This window comes from Saccostrea cucullata, unplaced genomic scaffold, assembly GCF_032062105.1.
Source record: "Saccostrea cucullata isolate Sc308-1 unplaced genomic scaffold, CSIRO_AGI_Scuc_v1 ctg9345, whole genome shotgun sequence".
NCBI lineage: Eukaryota > Metazoa > Mollusca > Bivalvia > Ostreida > Ostreidae > Saccostrea > Saccostrea cuccullata.
Genome location: NW_026934784.1, coordinates 1 through 24,004, shown reverse-complemented (window position 1 = coordinate 24,004; position 24,004 = coordinate 1). Strand labels below are relative to the sequence as shown.

General features: G+C 33.9%; 1 protein-coding gene across 1 annotated transcript; it reads right to left on the bottom strand.

Moving 5' to 3' along the window:
• Window positions 1-20,994, bottom strand: LOC134241376 (probable tubulin polyglutamylase ttll-15). Its single transcript, XM_062723442.1, has 15 exons — window positions 20,911-20,994; window positions 20,685-20,816; window positions 20,286-20,591; window positions 19,481-19,600; window positions 18,688-18,763; window positions 18,408-18,477; window positions 18,112-18,195; window positions 10,766-10,850; window positions 8,022-8,100; window positions 6,306-6,414; window positions 6,116-6,182; window positions 5,865-5,992; window positions 4,565-4,664; window positions 2,002-2,115; window positions 1-153 (listed from the first exon to the last, which is right to left on the bottom strand). The coding sequence occupies exons 1-15, from the start codon at window positions 20,992-20,994 to the stop codon at window positions 25-27; spliced, it is 1,683 nt and encodes a 560-aa protein (XP_062579426.1). The 3' UTR covers window positions 1-24.
• Window positions 20,995-24,004: the final 3,010 nt, after the last annotated feature.

The window sequence follows — 24,004 nt, the reverse complement described above, 5'->3', positions numbered from 1 at the left end:
TAAGGATGATGGACTGTTTTCGTTTTAACACCAGGCGGCACTCTGTCTACATTTGCCAACAAACCACATGTACATCAACTTATTCCTCTTATTCAGACTCTGAAATTCTCGGTCTTTGGTTGAGGGGGACCATTCTAGAGCAAAGTCTTCGGTCTAAAAAGTTAAAAATGGAAAGAACATGCAAAATCATTTCAATTCTAGAAGATTGCATCGAGAGAACCAAATACTTCATTTGTTAGTATAATACCCTGTAAAAGACATTAATTAGAGCCCCACATAACTCGGAACGCTGGCAATGGCCCGTGCAATCACAATTTTCGTGCAAGGTTTTGTACAGATGCAGTAGTTTAGATTGATAGATATTTATTTGGTATACGACATATGCGTTATTACGATGCATTTTTGACAATATAAAATATAAAGGTTTGGCACTAAACAAAAGAATTGAAATAAAATATTGGAAATCGATTGACATAATTATGACTCACATTATATTTGTTTACCAAGGATAACCCATGAAAGCAAATGGCTTATTTCCTATGGGGCAGGGTTCTCCATGAGCTGTTTTACTGTGTTGCTCCCTACACAGTAAAATTTTCTCCGACACAGTAACGATTCAAATTTCATGCATGCGACACAGTAATTTTTTTTCCGACACAGTAAGAGTTGTGATAATTAGAAAATCTAAACACACAAATTCTATCAAAATGAAACTTAAATCAATCAATTATGCCGTCTTTCAATTCAAAAAGTTATAACACATAATTACTAGGGCTTCACCTTGAGTAAACAATCAATTATCTCCTACACCTTCGACGGACTTAACGCATGACGGAAAAAAGACAAATAAATTGTTTTCACAATTCAATGTTCCGGTTAATTGGTTGTTGCAATAAGATACATTGTTTTATCTATGAAAAATAATTGAATACCGGTATGTCTTTCATATTGAGCCACGGCTCTATAATTGTGTAAGCACTGTAAGTCAAACATAACATCGTACCGATGTCATATTTAATTGAGGTAAATAAATTGCCAAAAATTTTAAAATTTCAGCATGTTTAAGGAACTGTTTAAAATATTTTACTGTTCTGAAGTTCCTCTTTTTGCAATGCAGTAACTCGATCAAGAAACCTGATAAAGAAACACGGCAAATCTACTTTCAAAAATGTTAAGTACATGTAGTTTCCTTTGCTTTTCAGAACGTTTTTTCCCTTTCATCAGTATGTACGACCGTACCATTTGTGTAACGAATTGGCGATTTTTAAATAAGTGTGTGCTTGTAATCTTTGGAATTATGATGAATTGTGATTCAGTTGCGAAATTGTTCGCGAAAATACCGCAAAATATTAGTACTTCGCGTAAACTCTGCAACACAGTAAAATCTCAAATGATGGGGAACCCTGATGAGGTCCTTAAACTCATACATATAAATTGATGTTAAATAAAATGAACAGAAAAATATAAATACTAAAGCTAAGATGTGGGATCAAGTTGACAAAACACAGATGCATAAAAATGAATTGTAGTATGTATATATACCAAATCTTTACATGGTTGTAATCTAAACAACTAATAATAAGAAAGAACAAAACTAATTAAACACGACTTGACTTTTACACTTGGTAATTCCCCTTTCTGATAAAAATTTCTTGGCATTCCTTTTAAAAGCAAACTTATTTCCGCTATTGAAATGGGTAACATGTTCAAATCTTTGACTCCATTAAAATAAAAAGAATCAGATTGATTATGCTTAGTTGATGGTACAACAAAATCTGCATTTGAGGCTGATCTAGTATCATAGACATACTATAGACGTACTTTTACTTTATATGCCTAATATTTGTATTAAGACTTTACACTGCTCATTTACAGACTGTGATATATGGGAGTTCACTCTTCAAACATTTGTGTTTGAAGATTACTGAGATTACTGAGATAATAAATTATCTAAAATTAAACTTCAAAAGTTTGCTTTCATTACCAGCTGACTGATCTTACCATTTTTGGCGGGAAGACACGCCCACAGTTTCCTTTGTTTATATGTTCTAGATAAGCCAACTTAAGTGTTTTCTTCATTGTCAAAGAGACACATTGGCTACACAACTTACACTTCTACAAAACAAACGACCATGTTATTGGCTACACAGCTTACACTTCTACAAAACAAACTTCCATATTTATACTCCTTTCCTGAAAAAGCATAAATCTTATCTACATTATATTATCTTGATCATGCCTCAAACGTCAAACAATATGAATGTCAGTCACAAGATAAACTTCTGTATGTAATTAAATGTAGTATATGTGTGTCATAGTTTGCTTTGTAAACATAAAATACGGAGGTTGTTTACTTTTTTATATTGAATTAAATGTATGAAATGAAATATAATTCCAAAAGGAAACAATTTCTGAACTATTTAAGGCACTTTAAAAGCGACATTTAAAAAAGGCTCAGCAAAAGGCATCCCATGAGTGAGTGAAAAAATAAAATGGTTAAGGATATCCGATCCTAAGTCAGGAAGGATAACTCCAAAAATTAATATTTAATTTGAAATGCATTAAATTAAAGCTTGAAAATTAATTTTTTTTGTGCAAAAATTCTCATTTTATTCATCTTTTTAAGATTCAAGGATTTTTGGAAGTTTTAGAAAAGGTCTTTTAAAAGTTGAAATTTGTACACTACAAAAGAAAAAAAAATACAGTTTTAGAAAAATGAGATTTTCTTGTAACCAGACTTAGATAACAATGTTTATTTGCATGATATTAAATAAGAAGCGATTTATTGAGTTTAGCATAAACCTTTTACGCTAAGTATTATAGAATATATGATGGAAATAGAAGACAAAAAATACCATATAAGTATAAAAATTATGACAATATCTCTGAATGCTTGGATATCTATCATTTTTTTAGCTGCAGATCTGTATCTATCCGAAAAAAAAATTATTGATAGACCGGAAAGCTACAGTGCCACCTATTGAAAAAACTGTATATTTATTGCGCACAAAAAAGTGCGCTCGGTTTTTGATTATATTTCTTCAAAATTCTTACCTCAATTGCAAAAGAGGGAAGATTAAAAAAAAGTTTCTCTCTCCTCTATCAAGTACATTCGTAGTTGACATCTGAACGAAGTAAATTGGTCCGAATCATCTTTGAAACCAAAATGGCAGTATATACGATAGAAATGTTCGATGTTTACAATATCAGGGTCAGGAGGACTTTTAACAACAATTATGACGAATGTTTTGTTGTGGAAAGAGTCAAAGAATATGTTAGGAACACACGGTTAGTAATATTTTGAGATTACAAATTTAGCAAACGTGGAGAAATAAATGGAAAAGCGAGCACACTTTTTTGTGCGCAATAAATATACAGTTTTTTCAATGGTTGGCACTGTAGCTATCTTGTCTATCAATAAATATTTTTTTCGGATAGCTACAGATCTGCAGCTATCACTTTTTAACCTTAAATATATTTGATGATCAATTTGCAATTAGAAAATGCATTGTTGATAACCCAATTCGCTTTTTCTGAAAAAAAATATTGAAAACTTCACAATTTTCCCTGTATAATATGATTTACTTTAATCCTTAAGAAATACTGTGATAAATTTGCATAACTTTGTGGATTCAGAGACATTTTTATGAGTATTTTTGATTACTTAACTGCTAATTTTATAAACCTGAGGATCGGACTACCTTAAGGAACAGAATCCTCAAGTTTTTAAATTCGACAATGTCCTTTTTCTTGCATCTCTTAAAGTAAAGTTTAGATCCCCTTGCAAAAGGCTTAGGGATAGAGGCAAACTTACCTCATCTCTACAGCTATGTAGAAATGATTTCCTGATACACAACTCAGGGAATACAGAGTATAATAACAAACTTACCTCATCTCTACAGCTATGTACACATGATTTACTGACACACCACTCAGGGAATACAGAGTATAATAACAAACTTACCTCATCTCTACAGTTATGTAGACATGATTTACTGAGACACCACTCAGGGAATACAGAGTATAATAACAAACTTACCTCATCTCTACAGTTATGTACACATGATTTACTGACACACCACTCAGGGAATACAGAGTATAATAACAAACTTACCTCATCTCTACAGCTATGTACACATGATTTACTGAGACACCACTCAGGGAATACAGAGTATAATAACAAACTTACCTCATCTCTACAGCTATGTAGACATGATTTACTGACACACCACTCAGGGAATACAGAGTATAATAACAAACTTACCTCATCTCTACAGCTATGTAGACATGATTTACTTAGACACCACTCAGGGAATACAGAGTATAATAACTAACTTACCTCATCTCTACAGCTGTATAGACATGATTTACTTAGACACCACTCTGGGAATACAGAGTATAATAACAAACTTACCTCATCTCTACAGTTATGTAGACATGATTTACTGAGACACCACTCAGTGAGTACAGAGTATAATAACAAACTTAACTCATCTCTACAGCTATGTAGACATGATCTACTGAGACATCACTCAGGGATAACAGAGTATTATAACAGACTTACCTCATCTCGACAGCTATGTAGACATGATTTACTGAGACACCACTCAGGGAATACAGAAATGTCCTTGTCAGATACTCTCATATTGGCTTCATCCTCTGAACTGTTCAAAGTTAAAGACAAAATAAAAAGCTTTGAAATCATTTGATCCCTACCTGCATAGTATCTAAAATAAAGGCGTGGTGATTTAATTTAGCTGAATAAATTGTGTAGATAAGTAAATTCAAGATATAAGTTAATACTTATTGTATCCCGCTTTCACGAAAGCAAAGGGGACATCAAATCTCATTCGTCTATCCGTCTCCGTCAGTCTGTCTAGCTGTCCGTCCGTCACGAAAGCTTTTACCTTGCCCATAACTTTTGATTTAGTGGAGCTATGACTTTCATATTTCACAAGGGTATTTATTGTGAAAAGACCTTTCTTTGGGTGCCATTGAATTTGACCTTTTGACCTTGACCTTGGAGAAAGCTGGGGACCACAATTCTTTGAATTTGCCTGTTTCAATTAATGTTCCTTTTCTAAAAATATGTATTCAGTAAATTTAATATTTTGGACAATCCTTCAAATTGAAATAACTGCATATATATATGAAATACACATATATGTAATGGTATAAATATATGGTAGAAGTTCACATGCATATATACTAAACTGTATATTTTACAGGATTTAACATACTTAAACCGACATATTGAAAAAAAAAGTTACAGGCGCAGTCCTATATTCCTATATTCTGAACAATTTTGAATCTACACTTCCAGAGGATCCTTTCATTTTAGTACGACTAATCATGACCATGTTGATTTTTACCAGCTTTTTAAAAAAAGATGTTCTACAATGGCTCAACCCTATCCAAATGGTCAAAAAAATAAATCTATAAAATTTGTCAATGTTTGCATATCAACAACGATAATCATGACCTAACAATTTGTGAAAGTAAGATTTCGGAACATTTTTTCTATATACATTCCAGTAAGATTTTTATACCCTATCTTGGCTAATCATACCCATTTAGTCTATGTAATGTACAAATTTGTGCTTTATCTGAGGCGCTTGCTAGTCACTATCACTTGTCATGTCCTTTCTGTACTTGAAAATATTTTTTAAAAGACAATTTCCTATAAATTCTTGGAGTCCAGTCTACCCCCGGAGGTCATGATTTGAACAAACTTAACTACTTGCATATTCATATCATTATTATTCTGTTTTCTCGAAGATTTCAAAGAAAGAAGTCGGTACGATTTTGGCTTTGAAATGCTCTAAAATATGTTTAAAGAGTGATAAGAAATGAGAATCTCACACCTTTTATAGAAGTCATTTTTGACTGGCCGAGTGACTAATACCACGCTCAGTAAGTTGAACATAACTTTGTCGTACATCTCGGCATTTCGTGGGATGTGATCTGAGGACAGGTTAGGAGACATGTTCACCTGGAAATTTAAGACACTAGGTTGACAGTATATGTATAACAAAATTTCTGAAGATTTTGAAAAAAAGTATACATGTATGTATTTATCCTTTATATTGTCTATCATTTCTGTAAAGCGACATACCTCCATCAGGTGAACATTTAAATCCTCATCTACGGCAAAGTCAAATCGAACCAGTTCAAAGAAATTCCTACAAAACAGTATGAGTACTAAAGTATTATCTCATATGTAAATTAAATCTTAAAGAGAATATATAATGTATTCTATAGCTAAAATTTACGAAAGTTCAGTTATAATACATGTATGTACTGACCTTGAAGAAGAGAACATATTTGAAGCGGAAATGATGGCCGCCTCCTTCTGTAAGTAGACAGTCCTGATAGCAGCCGAAATATCACGCCACAACTTCCTCACGTTGTGACCTAAAAGACATCAGAAATAACACGACACAACTTCCTAATGTTGTGACCCACAATATATCAGAAATATCACGTCACAGCTTTCTAACGTTGTGAACTACAAGACACGGCCAAAGTTATCTTCCTAACGTTGTGACCATCAAAACAACAGATATATCACGCCAAAACGTCCTAACGTTGTGACCTAGAAGACAACAGAAATATCACGTTGTGATCTACAAGACAACAGAAATATCACGCCACAACTTCCTAACCTTGTGACCTAGAAGACAACAGAAATATCACGTTGTGATCTACAAGACAACAGAAATATCACACCACAACTTCCTAACGTTATGACCTTCAAGACATCTGAAATAACACGCCTCAACTTCCTTACATTATGACATACAAGGTACAGCCAAAGTTATCTCCCTTACTGAATTCACAAACCAAATCGCATTGGCCGTGTGGCTTCTGATTAATTCTTATAAATTATGTATGAGTTTGTATATGTACGCATCTATATAAAGCTGATGAACTAATCATGATCCTAGGAATCATCAAGTATGGAACATTTACTTAGATAAATAAATTAATTATAATAAGGTATGTGCACAAAAATTCGGAATTCCTGTTTTAGTAATATTTGCTTCATTTATGGACAGTTTACGACTACATTAATGTGGATGATAAATTCACAATTTTCACTTCAATAACTTTTCAAAGCAATAGTCAGTCACTGTTCCACATTTTCTCTTTTCTTACAGCAATGTGGCAAAACATGTATCTATTGTGGAATGATATTTGTACATGGGGTCAATGTTTGAATTTTTACTGGTTCCTTGGGACGTAATTCTATGGATAATGTGTATGTTGTAATATCATAGACACATTCCGTGTTCAACGTATATGTGTATTCATATTCATGGGAATACTGTAAACGTACTTCATTCAATTCCACTCACACAAACAAGAGACATCAAATCAAACTTGCGTATTTCAGCCAGAACCTTCACAGGGGGCGAGAACTATTTGCACCATTTTCTGACATAATGTCCGAACTTTCACGTTGTCAAAGTCTTTCTTGTTGATGATTGATGCACCAGGCCTATCGTCTCTGTGTATGTTGAGTGGTCATTGATCGTACCTTTGAGGCATGGATTTAAAATCATGCTTTTAAGCCAAAGCATGCCTCCTAGGCCATTTGGACATTAAATTTGATCTGATCCTTCTCAATTCAGTCACGGTTTGTTGTGCTGACCACTGAGGGTGAGAAGCAGCAATTTGTTTACCTATCTTACCCATGTCATTCATGCCAAAATTTTTCTTTTGACCAGACCCTGGTCACTATATCTACAAGCCCCTCTCAAAATCTCTTGAGGTGAGATCTATCGTTAGTGGTAGGTCTTGGTTTGTCTGCTATTTTTCACGATTTTTATGCTGGTGTGGTTCTGTTTACATATGGATTGTGGGGATTTTTCGGTAATACATATTTTAACGAGAGGATTCATTTCAAAATTAGACATTCTTTTTGCCCCATATTACAAAGAGACTATTTTTTTTCAAATAAACTTCTTTAAATGAAAAAAGATAAATTGAGGTATATAAAAAATGCATTTGTCCCTTACCTTTCCTTTCCAAATAGGCATTCAATGATTCCTTAAAGTTGAAATTTAATTCTCTATTCAGCTTTTTCAGGGATGGCATCTATAAAAACATTTTTTTTCATATTAGTACATTTTTCTTTAGAAATCACTCATTTGTGTGCAACTGTCCATTACTACAGGTCATTTCTCCTAGAACCATTAAATATGATATTTTATACCTTTTATCCACTAAAATTTTGTATTTATGAATTAAAACCTTCATTTTTAAGGTGTTAAAATTGAAGACGCAATAGGTTATCGTTAAACACTTTTAACTAGCGATTCATAAGGAAAAATACTATACTTAATTGTGGTTAACTATTTTAGATTAGAGTTTCAAAGTTTTCACTAAAGTAAAAGTTTAAAAGTATTTTTTTCTGCAGTAAACAAAAGTCGCAATGGTTTTGCTATTGTTTATCCATTTTTTAAGTGTTTCCTTGTAATTAAAGTTTCAAGGTTCTGTTTTTGTTTATTAATTTTGCAACATGTATTTTTATCAAATATTTCGATGATTAAGTCGTTAAAAGGGGTGGATATTGGATTGATTTTGGGCTTGTTTTTTTGTACATATTGAGTTATTAGCTGCAATAATGTAGCCCTCTCCGATTTTTTTTTTTACAGCTACAACTCCTTAGGATCTCTATAATGGCGCAGATGCGGCAGTGGATCATTCCCGCAAGAATTTCGTCTCAAATTATCAGTAAACGGCTATCTGATTATTATCTCTTACCTGTAATCCAAATATGTAATTATGCAAAACATTAATCGATCCAAAAATATTCACAACGACCAATATATCGGGTATTTTTCGTGTGTGTCAACAGCTTAACTTGAATTTATCCGCCATGTTTACTGACCTTGATTGATTGTATTTTGGGACAGCCAATGAGAATTTAGGTTCTATAGGAGCGGATCTACTAGGAATTCCCTTATTTTAAGCATACGTATCGCTGTTTGCGCAAAAATAACACTTGAAATGGTTTTATTTATCGATGTTTTTGTAATATATTATAGCACAATCGTTTATAAACATCGACATTTGCTTTATTTGGTTGTTCCAAATTTCAAGCGAAAGTCTCACTACGTCACGCGTGAACTGTCATGGCTGCTGAATATTGCAGCTGGGAAAGACTCAGATTTATTTAACATGGTTTTCGAGTTTAACAGGCTATGTTGTTGTCAGTGAATAAAAATTCCGTCTTATAAGAAGTAAGTTTAATGTAAAAATAATTTATTTTGCCTTCAATCACCCGTATCAAAAAAATATATTTGCACCATTACGGAGATGCGATGGAATTGTAGCCCTCTCCAAAAAATATCAGATAAAAAAAATCGAAGAGGGCTCGTTATTGCAGCTAATTGAGTTATATAAACAAAGTAGTATTAATATTGTAATTCGAATGCAATATTATAATTGAAACTTCAAAACAAATAGTTAGATCTTAATTCCCCTAAAATACTTGATGTAGCAGATATTTTGATTCTTAATAGCACAGTTTGTATTCAATAGTATATTTTTCTTTCTATAAATAAAACCAACGCTACATCTCCATAACATTGATTACTTACATTTAAATAGATATTGCTTACTTATTGGTGCAAAATACAAAAGCAATATACATGAATTCAATATTCATGAAATAATAGCGAGCGCAATAGACTAACGTGTATGAACATAGGAAATTCGGATTAAAAATCTGTACATACATCAGGCAAATTTCTCTGTGAAACATTCCCAGAATTTCTGAACTACCCAATGTCCTTTCCGCAAATAAATAAATAAATAATAACGTAAGGCATAACAGGCTATCAGTTTGTAGAAATCTTTCAAAGAAACAAAAAAGAACTCTGCAATGTGTTTTCGACAAAAATTGCACTAGGTCTCTAGTTGCAACCAAACGCTCGGCTGTCTCCGTAAGCTCCGACGAGCTCCGTGACGTCGTGTGACGTCACAGCTAGGTGAGATGTCTTGTGTGGCTTGATGTTTGAAGTGGCTGATCAATTTTTCAAGAAATTTCAAGTGTTTTTGATGGTACAACTGCGCTCGCCCCAACGGTCACACCGTAAAACATATTCATTACTTTTACATTGTATATTAATCTTTTATGGGAGGTGTCAGGTTTTTTTTTAATTCTCTGTGGCTTTTTGAATCTCATTCTGAATCTTAATCTTGAAATATCATTAAATGTAAAGAATGGGAATCAAAAATATAATACAAGTGATTTTATCGCACTTAATGTTCCAAAGTTTTCATTAAAGTGAATCAAAGTTCCAAAGTTGTCATTATCTTGAATGAAAGTTCAAAGTTTTTACTATAGTCAATCTAAGTACCAAAGTGTTCACTATGGTGTGTCAACGTTCCAAAGTTTTTTACTATAGATGATCAAAGTTCCAAAGTTCCAAAGTTCACTATAGTACATAAAAATCACAGTTCCAAAGCTTTAACTTTGGTACGTTGGTAGTGTACCATAATATCTTTTGTTATGGAGGTCTTTATTTTACGCATAATAATGCACAAAAAAATCGTTTTAGAAAATTTATTTGTATTCTTTAAAAAGATAATATACAATACATGAAATAATAACCTGAATTGGTGTCAATTTAATCTCAATTGTTAATTAAAAAAAGCTTTTTTGAAACAATAAGGTATTTTTTTCAGTATGCAGTAAAGTAGTCAGGATATTGCTGATTTTTTTTCATAAATAGGACAAAGATTTTACGCGTACCTTCCAAACTGGAGTGAAATCATCTCGCACGACATACTTGCTGGTGTTACGGGCATCAAAAGGATAATAATCTTGAGAACAGAACCTACAAATATTTCATTTGTCTCTTCTACAGATCTAAAATTAGACATATGGCATAATTTAATGTGTATATCTGCTAAACAGTAACAAGTATATACAAACTAGATGCTGTCATGAGACAGTAATACCCGCACTAAGGTGTTTGCCTCTAAATGCACACTCCTCTAAAATTAGGCTTTACCAAAGAAAAAGTCAATATAATTTAATAATTTACATAATAGGGCCTCCATGTACTCATCAAATTGAGCATAATATTCTCAAGTGAACATGTGACCCATGGGCCTCGATCTTATAGGTACATGTATTTCATATTCATAATTCATTACCAGTCTGAAATTAAACAACAGAATTCAATTAATGATGTAAATTAGGTTTGAAACAAGGGGGGGGGGGGGGTAAATTTTTGGCCCATAATTGGAACTTTTTAAATCTATTTTCTCATATAGATCAACAACAAATATTATTCAAATTAGTTTAAAGCGTTTTTGATGATTTTTTCCAAAATGTACAAACTTTTTTATACTTGATTAGGCAGAGACACCTTGAAAGCTGCCATATACCATGTATACCCAATCAATTTAGTCAACCCCCACCCTTCTCCCATCAACACACACACGCAAACACACCCTATTTTCCTGTTTTTGGAAATAGGCCTAGATGGCAAAGTTAAGATAAAACATCTTTTGTAAATAATAATTTTAAATTTGTTCTTATACTGTAAATGTATCTGAAGACTTGCATCACATTTGGCTTGCGTCACGTACCTAACTTAAGTACTAGTTTTACCATTATCATTTTTAGATCTATAGCACTGCACGTGCAGTACTAGTAGTGTTGTGTACACATCATTGCATGTATGTCAGTTGGAATTATTTTGTGTTTAATTGGATTATATTTCATGAAGTTGGAGCTATGGCAGTCGGTAAGTACACGTTTTGGTATAGATTTGGGTAAAATAGTCTGAAATGCAACTGGTTAGGTTAAAGTTTAAAGGATCAAAGGTCATCCGATGCTGCAATAAGACGAATTTCACATTCTAAAGAGTTATCGCCCGTTATCGACGTTACATTCAGTTACAAAATACAGAATTTTTTTCTGAGAGGGAGGGGGGACTTCCAGACCAGAATTTCCTGAGAAGCAAATAAAAGGAGAAGTTATGGTGGTGTCTGTTTTCTAGGGTGGAGGGCATCCAAAGTCTTTTTTATATTATAGTCCTGCAAATTCGGGGGGGGGGGGGGGGATCTCAAGATACACTTCCAGTCCCTGTAAACAGTAATGGCAAATGATCATGTGACTCCTAAATAGTGGGAAACTTTTTCCATTTGACTATACATAATTTTGCGCTTTTTGTGTTATTATGTTATGTAAATTTAATGGTATAAAGGTTTTGAACCCCCTGGAGGTCATCCCCACTCTCCTAATGATTCTAACTGGAAATGTTCACAATATGACTGCATTAAATGAAATAAAAGTGCATCAATGATAAGATTGCTTGACATTTCATTCATCAACCTATCCTCCTAGAATAAGGAATGAAAATCATTCAAAGAGATGGACCACATTAAAGTATTTGTATATAGGCTATTAACATATTTTTTTAAAAATGTAAAACAAGCAGTAGTTTGCATACATGTCATGAATATAAACAGGGGTCTGGGATGGGGTGAGGGGAAGGATCGAGTTCCTGTCTCTTTACGTCTTAATGGTTGAAAACTCCTAAAATGAATGTTGACCTCAAATCCGACTTGTCCTCATTATTTTTCAAGTGGGGGTGTCTCCATTTGAGTGAAAAATTCCTGAGAGGGATGTTTAACAACAAACAAACAATTAAATGACATAAAAACACAATATTGATTTGCGTTAAGAAATATGCAGGGGATTTTTTCCATCATAAATCTTCTTCTCAAGAACAGCAAGGGCATTAATTATTGTCCCCCGTTTTGGGGGAAAGGGAGGGAACATTAAATCTTATTTGTCTGTCAGTCTGGCCATCTTTGACAGTATGTGCATCCGTCACAATAAATTTAACCTTGATCATAACTTTTGAATAATATGAGATAGGGCTTTCATATTTCACATGTACATTACCACAAAACTTTCTAAATGTACTTTGATTTTTTAACCCAAGTGAGACCTTGACCTCAAAATTTTACCTACTTTCCAAAAAATAACATTTTAAATTAAACATTTTGAAAGAGAAAAGATATGGCATTTAAATTATACATGTATATTACATGTGAAAAGACTTTTCTAAATATATCATGACTTTTGACTTTCTGATCTTGACCTAGAAGTTTAACCTACTTTTCAAAAATATTATATTATATATTTATATATATATATATATATAACTTTTGATTGAAAAGAGATGGGTCTTTCATATTTGACATGTACTTTACCTGCAACAAAATATTTCGAGCATGCGATGATTTCCCCCCTTTGACCTAATTTTCATAAAGTGACATATGATAGGGATGCATATTTGATACACAATCTGCCATAAATTATGGCATCCCATTCACTTAAACACAGAAAGCAAAGGACCACAATTCTTTGAATTTGCATGTATAATCTTGATATGGAAACATCCTCATATAATGTATATTCAAGTTTTTTATGCTACGCCATGATTAGGAATACATGTATTAGTTTTTGTCATGTCCGTCCTCCACCCTTCCATCTGTCTTTCCATCGAGCTCAAAGAAATTATTTTCTAGATATTTTATCAAAGTTCATATGCTGATGCATATACTGATGTAAACTATCCAACTGTGGCAATATTTTTTATGCGCCCGGATCGATAGATCCCGGGCATATATTGTTTTTGTCCTGTCTGTTTGTCTGTTTGTCTGTTTATCTGTTTGTCTGTTTGTCTGTTTGTCTGTTGTCAACTTTAACCTTGGCCATAACTTTTGAACAATAAGAGATAGAGACTTCATATTTGGTATGCATACTCCACTATTAAAGTCCTTTCAAATGACATCAAGGTCAATGACCTTGTGACCTTGACTGTGACCTATATGCTAAAAATAGCTTTTTCCACTGTTTGTCATAACTTTTTAACCATAGGAGATAGGGACTTGATATTTGGTATGCATACTCCTTAATGGTTGATGGTTTAATAAAGCCCTTTCAGTTGACAACAAGGTCAATGATCTTGTGACCTTGACTGTGACTTATATGCTAAAAATAGTTTTTTACACTTTTTGCCTTAACTTTTGAACCATAGGAGATAGGAACCTCATATTTGGGATGCAAACTCCACAGATTAAGTTCTTTCAAATGACACCATGGTCAATGACCTTGTGACCTTGACCGTGACCTAGATGCTAAAAATAGCTTTTTACACTATTTGCCATAACTTTTTAACCATAGGAGATAGGAACTTCATATTTAGGATGCATACTCCACTGATTAAATTCTTTCAAATGACACCATGGTCAATGACCTTGACTGTGACCTATATGCTAAAAATAGCTTTTTACACTTTTGGCCATAACTTTTAAACCATAGTAGATAGGGACTTCATATTTGGGATGCATACTCCACTGATTAAGTTCTTTCAAATGACACCACGGTCAGTGACCTTGTGACCTTGACTGTGACCAATATGCTAAAAATAGATTTTTTGAACTTTGTTTCCACCGGGCGCATAGTGTTTCACAAACACATCTTGTTTACCTTTACTTTCCTTTGACCTTTACTTAACTTTTCTTAAAATTAGTGTTTAGCTTTATTTTAGAGAAACCATAATGATTCAAGTTGTGTAATGAAACTTCACATGATGATACATACTGATGTAAGCAATTAAAGCTTTACAATGCTTCACTCTTTTTTACCTTGATATTTCCTGTGATATTGACCTCACTGTCTTAGACTAGATCAGTTTTGAATAAACAGTTCAAGATATATTAATCAAACTTCATATGCTAATACATACTGATGAGAGCTATTATTGCATTAACTTATTTTGACCTTGAATTTTCTTTTGACCTTGACCTCACTTTTTAAAATATGTGTTTATCTAAGTTTCAAATAAACCATTAATTATATTTTTATCAAAATTCATATGATAATAGTAAATTCACACTGATGTAAGCTTTTCAGCTAGAACAACATTTTGACCACAACCTTTCCTCTGACTTCTCTTTTCTTAAAACAAAGTGTTAAGCTCAGTTTCATTAAATCATTCAAGATATTTTTATCAAACATAATAAGCTAATATGTATTAGTGAGAGCTATTCAGCTGCATCAAAAACTTCATCTTGCACATTCCTGTGACATTGACCTCCCTCCTCTTTAATATGTATTTTGCTTAGTTTTTAAGAAATAATTTAAGACATTTTTATGTTTAACATGCACTTATACATAATTTGATGAGAATTTATTATCTATATCCAATTTATTTATATTTTAGTTTCAATTCTGAAAAAAAAACTGTTTAAGATATTTTCATCAAACTTTATACACAAATACAAATTTTAGTTTTTAGTTTTTAGCTCACCTGAGCCGAAGGCTCAAGTGAGCTTTTCTGATCATATTTTGTCCGGCGTCCGTCTGTCTGTCTAGCTGTCTGTAAACTTTTCACATTTTCGACTTCTTCTCAAGAACCACTGGGCCATTTCAACCAAACTTGCCACAAAGCATCCTTGGGTGAAGGGGATTCAAGTTTTTTCAAATGAAGGGCCATGCCCTCATTCAAGGGGAGATAATTGGGAATTAATGAAAATTTGGTGGCATGTTTTAAAAATCTTCTTCTCAAGAACCACTGTGCCAGGAAAGATGAAACTTATGGGTTAACATCCTCAGGTAGTGAATATTCAAGTGTGTTCAAATCATACCCCCCGGGGGTAGGGCAGGGCCAAAATGGCCGACCAAAGTTTTATATAGAAATATATTGGAAAATTCTTTAAAAATCTTCTTCTCAAGAACCACTGTGCCAGGAAAGATGAAACTTATGGAGTAACATCCTCAAGTAGTGTAGATTCGAGTTTGTTAAAATCATGAGCCCCGGGGGTAAGGCGGGGCCACATTGGCTGACCAAAGTTTTACATGAAAATTAATAGGAAAATTCTTTTAAAATCTTCTCAAAAATAGCAAAGCCGTGATTGATCATATTTATATGGAAGCATCTTCAGGTAGTGTAGATTCTAGTTTGTTCAAATCATGACCCTGGGGGTAGGGCGGGGCCAAAAAGGCCGACCAAAGTTTTACATAGAAATTTATGGGAAAATTCTTTAAAAATCTTCTTCTCAAGAATGACAAATCCATAATTCATCATATTTATATGGAAGCATCTTCAGGTAGTGTAGATTCAAATTTGTACAAATCATGACCCAAGGGGGTAGGGCGGGGCCAAAATGGCCGACCAAAAGTTTTACATAGAAATATATGGGAAAATTCTTTGAAGAAAAGCAAATCCATGATTCATCATGGGATTACTTTTGGATTTTAACTTTTCAATAATAAACCAATTTCTACTTTTTCTTAGCTTCAGTACTCAGGTGAGCAATGTGGCCCATGGGCCTCTTGTTTAATGTACCATTAGTAATACACATCTGGCGGGACATTCATGTCCTATAGACATATTTCTAGTTTTCCAAATCATCACCTCAGGCTAGGGTCAGGCCACAATTAGGGATCAAAGTTTTATTAAGGAATAAAAGGAAACACATCTTTAAAGTTCACCAAGAAAAGAACACCAAGAGCATGATTAATATGGAAATATTCTCAAGAGGTGTAGATTCAAGTTTGTACAAATCATGACCACCAGGGTTAGGGAGGTGCCATATTTTTCCAGCCCCATTTTGCCATCCATATGAAAATTCAAATTTTAAAACCATTTTACACATACACAAAACAAACCAATCATTTTCTAAATGATCATGGTTTAAAGCTATTGCAGCATAAGATATTAGGGAAGTTCTTGAATGCAGGGTGATTAAACATGTCAAATATATGTAAAAAAAAAAATATGTTAAAATTCTACCTCGATTTGATCCCCATCCCCCCACCCCCCGGGCAAAATGAAAATTCCGAAACCTTACTGCACATCTACATGACACCACCAACCATCTCTCAAAAGATGCTTAGGCTGCTGAGTAAAATGTAGTAGGAGTTCAGGGAAGAAGGGGCTTTTTGTATAAAAAACGTCATTTTTCGACCCCCATTTGATCCCCCGGGGCAAAATCGAAATTCCGAAACCTTACTGCACATCTATATGACACCACCAACCATCTCTCAAAAGATGATTAGGCTGCTGAGTAAAATGTAGAAGGAGTTCAGGGAAGAAGGGGCTTTTTGTATAAAAAACGTCATTTTTCGACCCCCGTTTAATCCCCTGGGGCAAAATCAAAATTCCGAAACCTTACTGCACATCTACATGACACCACCAACCATCTCTCAAAAGATGATTAGGCTGCTGAGTAAAATGTAGAAGGAGTTCAGGGAAGAAGGGGCTTTTTGTATAAAAAACGTCATTTTTCGACCCCCATTTGATCCCCTGGGGCAAAATCAAAATTCCGAAACCTTACTGCACATCTACATGACACCACCAACCATCTCTCAAAAGATGATTAGGCTGCTGAGTAAAATGTAGTAGGAGTTCAGGGAAGAAGGGGCTTTTTGTATAAAAAACGTCATTTTTCGACCCCCATTTGATCCCCCGGGGCAAAATCAAAATTCCGAAACCTTACTGCACATCTACATGACACCACCAACCATCTCTCAAAAGATGATTAGGCTGCTGAGTAAAATGTAGAAGGAGTTCAGGGAAGAAGGGGCTTTTTGTATAAAAAACGTCATTTTTCGACCCCCATTTGATCCCCTGGGGCAAAATCAAAATTCCGAAACCTTACTGCACATCTACATGACACCACCAACCATCTCCCAAAGGATGATTAAGCTACTGTGAAAAATGTAGGAGGAGTTCAGGGAAGAAGGGGCTTTTTGTATAAAAAAACGTCATTTTTCGACCCCCATTTGATCCCCAGGGGCAAAATCAAAATTCCGAAACCTTACTGCACATCTACATGACACCCCCAACCATCTCCCAAAGGATGATTAAGCTACTGTGAAAAATGTAGGAGGAGTTCAGGGAAGAAAAGTGTGACAGACGGACGGACGGACGGACGGACGGACGGACGGACGGACATGAGTAACAACAATATACCCGAACTTTCTTTCGAAAGTGCGGGTATAAAGACACTCTTAGTGGATTTATAGATGTCAATATGGTGTAAACTCCAATGTCAAATTATACTGACCTGATAGAAGCCTCAGTTTCTATAGTATACACCCTCAGTGGATTTATAGATGTCAATATGGTGTAAACTCCAATGTCAAACTTCCTGTAATCAGTTATTATTCATAAAACTACAGACATTGAAGGTTTCAAGTATAATTTTGAACAAAGTATTTTAAATAGAAATGTGATTAATGATATTGAAGAATAGGATTACAAAATTGCTTCTCACACTTTATTTAGTCATACTGATTGGAGGAAATTTTGAAGTGTTTCTGTGTTTCTTAGCAAACAAAACGTTTACCGTCCATATCTTACCTGCCATCAATAAGAAATGGTCGGTCCACAAACACCTGAACAAAGGAACCTTCCTCTGACAAGTCTAGTTCTGTTAAAAAAAAAAACAGAGAAATTATTCTTATTCAGGTCTGTTAGAAAACATTGGGGAAGTTACTCGCTTTAATTTTGCACAAATACCTGGTAAGTTCCTTTGATTTATTGTGATTGTGAGGAAACTTGTTAAAGTAGAGATACTTCAATTACATTTTTTTAAAACAAAATTTACTGTAAATTCTTTTGGTTCCAATACAGTACTAACCCTGTACATTTGTTATCTTGATTCCTCTGTGGTTGTTCCTTTTCTTGACCCACAGCGTGTCTGGATGCTCCTCTGCCTGTAAGTTTATGATTATGTGTATCAATTAATTACAAAGCTGACCATTTAAGCTCAGTTAACAACTTAAACTCTGATGTTATATCAATTTAAATTGACTATAGCCTTGTATTGAAAGTCATTCACTTGTACATGTTTGATTATGTTAAATAAATGTTTTGAGTTTTGAAGTCAAATTTATTTTGAAGAAAAAAATTGCGCAGCTTAAGTGATGAAAACCAAATAATTTTAAGTCACAAAATAACAAAATATGTGTACATCTTTTTAGTCATAACGTCGGTAGTTTTCCGGGGGTTGCTACTTGTGCCCCTGACAAAGCTTCACCTTGGATCTACTTAGAGGTTTCATGGCCTTTAAACCCATTCTAAAACTGTTGGGCCATCCACTGACTTTGAGGTACACATTGTATATCTAGTCTGATTAATTGCACTTTGATTTACAAATTATATGCATGACCTGATTGAATGGAGTCTGAAAAAGTATTGTATAATTGACATAGTTGAAGGGTGTGTTTCATCTTATTTACATATTGCATATCTGAGATATAATATAACTATACACTTTGACATACATATTGTAAATCTGACCTAATTGTATACACTCTAACTTACATTTTGTATATCTGACTTAGTTAAGTAAGCTTTGACTTATACATCGTATATCTGACCTAATGTACATACTGTATATATTTGACTTATTAAAAATTTTACTGACTTACATATTGAAGAAATTTGTCCTTTTCCTTGGGGATCCTGAAGGCCCTGGGTATATAGGGATTTATGGAGACTGCTAGATGGACCTTACTGGTGATGAAACCTGACCCAGGGAAATGGTTTACCTGTATTCAGGTGAGAATCAGGGTGAAATTTCACATACATAAAAATTATTTAAAATTTTATCTCTCAAGCAATCATAATATTTACATATTAATAAATATTCATGTATATACTTTATCATGATATTTGTCACTCAGTTCTTAGACAAATAACTTGTTTAACAGACCAGTGACTGCATGTGCCTTGAACACGGGTGAGATATATAACATCAACTTCTTTTATCGACGTTTCGAGAGAATATAATAAAACAGAAACTTTACTGATATCTTTGTTTTATAATTTAAAATCTTTAAGGGACTCCGATCCTCAGCCAGGAAGGACAACTCTTTAATTTATCATTTAATTCAAAAATTCTTTAAATGAAGCTTGAAAATTAAATATTTCCATGCAACAATTTTCATTATATGCCTTTCAATGCGCATCAAGGTTCTTTGCAAAGCTCCATAAATCACTTCTAATTTCATATCATGTTAAATCATTGGTATTTTAAAATGCTTTTCGGCTTTAAATTAGACCTTTCTAAGGAGTTCAAAAAACCTTGAAGCACATTAAGATGCATATAATAAAAATCTTTGCATGAAAAAATTTAATTTTCAAGCTTTATTTAAATACATTTTGTTTTAAATTATAAAATAAAGAGTTGTCCTTCCTGGCTGAGGGTTGGAGTCCCCTAACCACAACACATACCTTCTGATGAGGCTTAAGATTCGAGATTTTTTTGGCCAACTGTACAAACGGATACTCATGTGACCAGAGTACATCCCAATCAGACTTGTTATCACCAACAGCATATCCTATCCTCTCAAACACGGATATCACGTGATTCAGGTATCCAGACTCTAGCTGAAATATATTAAATACATCATATCCTCTCCTCTCAAACACGGATATCACGTGATTCAGGTATCCAGATTCCTGCTGAAATATATAAAATACAACATATCCTATCCTCTCAAACACGGATATCACGTGATTCAGGTATCCAGACTCCTCCTGAAATATATAAAATACAACATATCCTATCCTCTCAAACACGGATATCACGTGATTCAGGTATCCAGACTCTAGCTTTAATATATAAAATACAACATATCCTATCCTATCAAACACAGATATCACGTGATTCAGGTATCCAGACTCCTGCTGAAATATATAAAATACAACATATCTTAACCTCTCAAACACAGATATCACGTGATTCATGTATCCAGACTCTAGCTGTAATATATAAAATACAACATATCCTATCCTCTAAAACACGGATATCACGTGATTCAGGTATCCAGACTAGCTGAAATATATAAAACACAACATATCCTATCCTCTCAAAAACTTCAATCACGTGATTCAGGTATCCAGACTCTAGCTGAAATGTATAAAATACAACATATCCCATTCCTTCAAATACTGTAAATATATGCATCAAGTATCAACTCTCTAGCTTAAACGCATTAAGCAAAACGTATCCTATTTGTTCAAATACTGCAAATACTTGATTCAACTATCGACGCTCTAGTTTGACAGAAAAGTGAGAAAAAATCTAGACAGGTCGACAGGTCGAAAAGTAAGCTAATCCATAGGAAGACAGGTCAACGGGTTGACAGATGGACAGGTTGACGGGTTGACAGAATGATGAGTTGACAGGTCGACATGTAGACTGGTCAAAGGGATGACAGATTGAGAGGTAAACGGGTTACCATATCGAATGGTCAATGGGTTGACAGATCGACGGATGAACATGTTGATCAATAAGTGTCGACCTTTGTAATGACAGTGTATTTTAAACTATAAGTTCTGTAACCTGTCGATCTTTGTGATGACACTGTATTTTAAGAGTTAGTATTGTCACGTGTCTATTCTTGTGATAACACTAGGTTTAACAATGAGTGATGTCATCTGTCAACCTTTGTGATGACAATGAAAATTCAAAGTGGAATTGTCGACCATTCTGTGAAGGATGCACTATTTTTATAGCATTTATAAAGCAATAAGCATTAAGGCAAGATATTCCTCTTTGTATATTATAAAGGTAACTATTTCTTTTTCTTATTTCAAATTTGAAAGATGATAATTGGTTTTACGAATCTTCTTTTCCGCATACCTTAGTTGAACCACAAAGACTAGATTTTTCTGAGAAAAGAATGTAATCTTAATTCTAGACAATTGGGAACCCTTATTTAATTACTACGGCAGAAATCTTTGAAATCACCACTCAATTGATTTTGAATCTGCTATAATAAAACTGACTACTGTCCAAGATGGGACTATTTTTTACAACTTAACATAATACAAAATAGCATTATACACAAGATGAAATGTTCCCATTAAGCTTGACTTAATGGTAGCTTATAGGTGCTTAATGGTGGCTTAAAGGTCACCTTTAAGCAACCATTAAGTTACCATTAAGCAGCTATAAGCCACCATTAAGCTACCATTAAGTAACCATTAAGCCACCATTAAGCCAAATTTCTAACTTAATGGTAGCTTAATGGTGGCTTAATGGTTACTTAATGGTAGCTTACAGGTCCTTAATGGTTGATTTTAGACAGTCTTTAAGTCACCATTAAGCCACCATTAAGCTAGACTTACAGGTGCTTAATGTCCAAACTCCATTAAGCAACCATTAAGCCACCATTAAGCCACCTTTAAGCTATCTTCAAACTGCCTTTATTCAAACTTTAAGCTGGCATTTCACATATTAAAGGTGGTATTTTACATATTTTAAGATGGCACTTTTCATATTAACCTCTCTTTACCTTGGTAAGAAGATAATTATTTTTGGGGTATTATGTGAATAAAATGACTTTTGTCTAAATTACTGTTAAAATATTCTTTCATAATCAGACTCAAAGAAAGAGATGCTGAATTTAGTCTTTTTCTCATCGTAGTACTAATCCTAATTCAGGCGCAAGCAGAAAACCATTACAGTGAATGTATTCAGACTATTATAGTCAAATGATTTTCATTCTCTTAGTTTTGATGACTTTCAAATACAAGCATCATTTTCTGCAATCTTATTAAAATTAGATGTTAGATTCGCTCGCATACTTGCTACACTAATATCTAACAACATCCCATAGAGGGTCATGTCAGGGGTCAAATTTGGAACAGCTCTAAACTTATTCGCTTCAACGATATACAATGATTTTGCTGGCGACGATTTGATTGGTTGATAGAATTTGATCTCTGACATGATCCTCTTTTGGATGTTGTTAGATGTTAAGTGTAGCGATTACACGAGCAGATCTAACATCTAATTTTAATTAGATTGCCTTTTCTGTAACAGTTTTACTGAAAAACAGGCCTTCTTATGATGCACTCAAGACAAAAAATCAAGGACAAATATTTATTGTAGATCAATTTATTAGTGTATTGTGCATGTATCCAATTTCTCTCTCTCCTGCTCTCAGTTTTTAATTGAAAAACACATAACGATGAAATTTGTCTACTTAATTGTACATTCTATGAATAAATAAACACAATTGTCAATCATCTATGACAAGGATGTTAAGAGAGATCAATAAATAAATAAATAAATAAGGAAAGCTATGGGATTTATCTTTAAGAATAAATAAATACAAAATAATAACAATAACACTCTTGAAGAAATTGAATCTAGTCCTTAAGTCATATAAAAGTTCAAGTCCAAGATGTTGTTATCACTATACTGTCCTTTGTTCCTGTATGTAAGTGAATTAGCTGGAGTCAGCCTGTTCCTCCTCTTCCTCCTCATCTTCACTGTCTCTCCAGCTACTTCTTATCACCCAAGATGGACAGCTAGAAGGGGGTTTTCTTCTGGACGGGATTTCCAGGTAAACTCTCTTTCTCTTATTCCCCTTCAGATGGGCTGGCAAAATTCTCTCATATTCTTCCTCAAGAGCTTCCTTGGCCTTCCTGAACTTCTTCTTCTGCCAAGACAGGCGTCGAACCTTGAAGATCTTTTCACCATCCTCCATGTCGGACTCCTCTGAGGACATGTAATCTGGCTTCAGCAAAGGTCGTACCTTCTCCCTGGCCAGAGATGTAAAGGGGGCAGTTTTGATGGCCTTTTGCAATCGTAAGCATCGCTGAAAATAAAGAAAAGAAGAAATGTAAAGTTTTAAACATCAATTACAAATGTAGTGATCTATACAAATATTCAACTGGAAGGGGGATCGTGTGTTAAAAATTAGATACAGTAAAACTTGTTTAGTACGAACACGGATATAGCAAATTCACGGATATAGCGAAGTCATTTTGAATCCGCAGCTATATAAATTTAATGATTTTCTTATACGGTTATAACAAATTACAGATATAACGAAGTAATTTCAAAGGTCCCAGCGATATCCCAGTTATAACCGAGTTTTGCTGTATACATATAGAAAATACATTGTTTCACCTATATGTGGAAAAAAAAGTGAGTC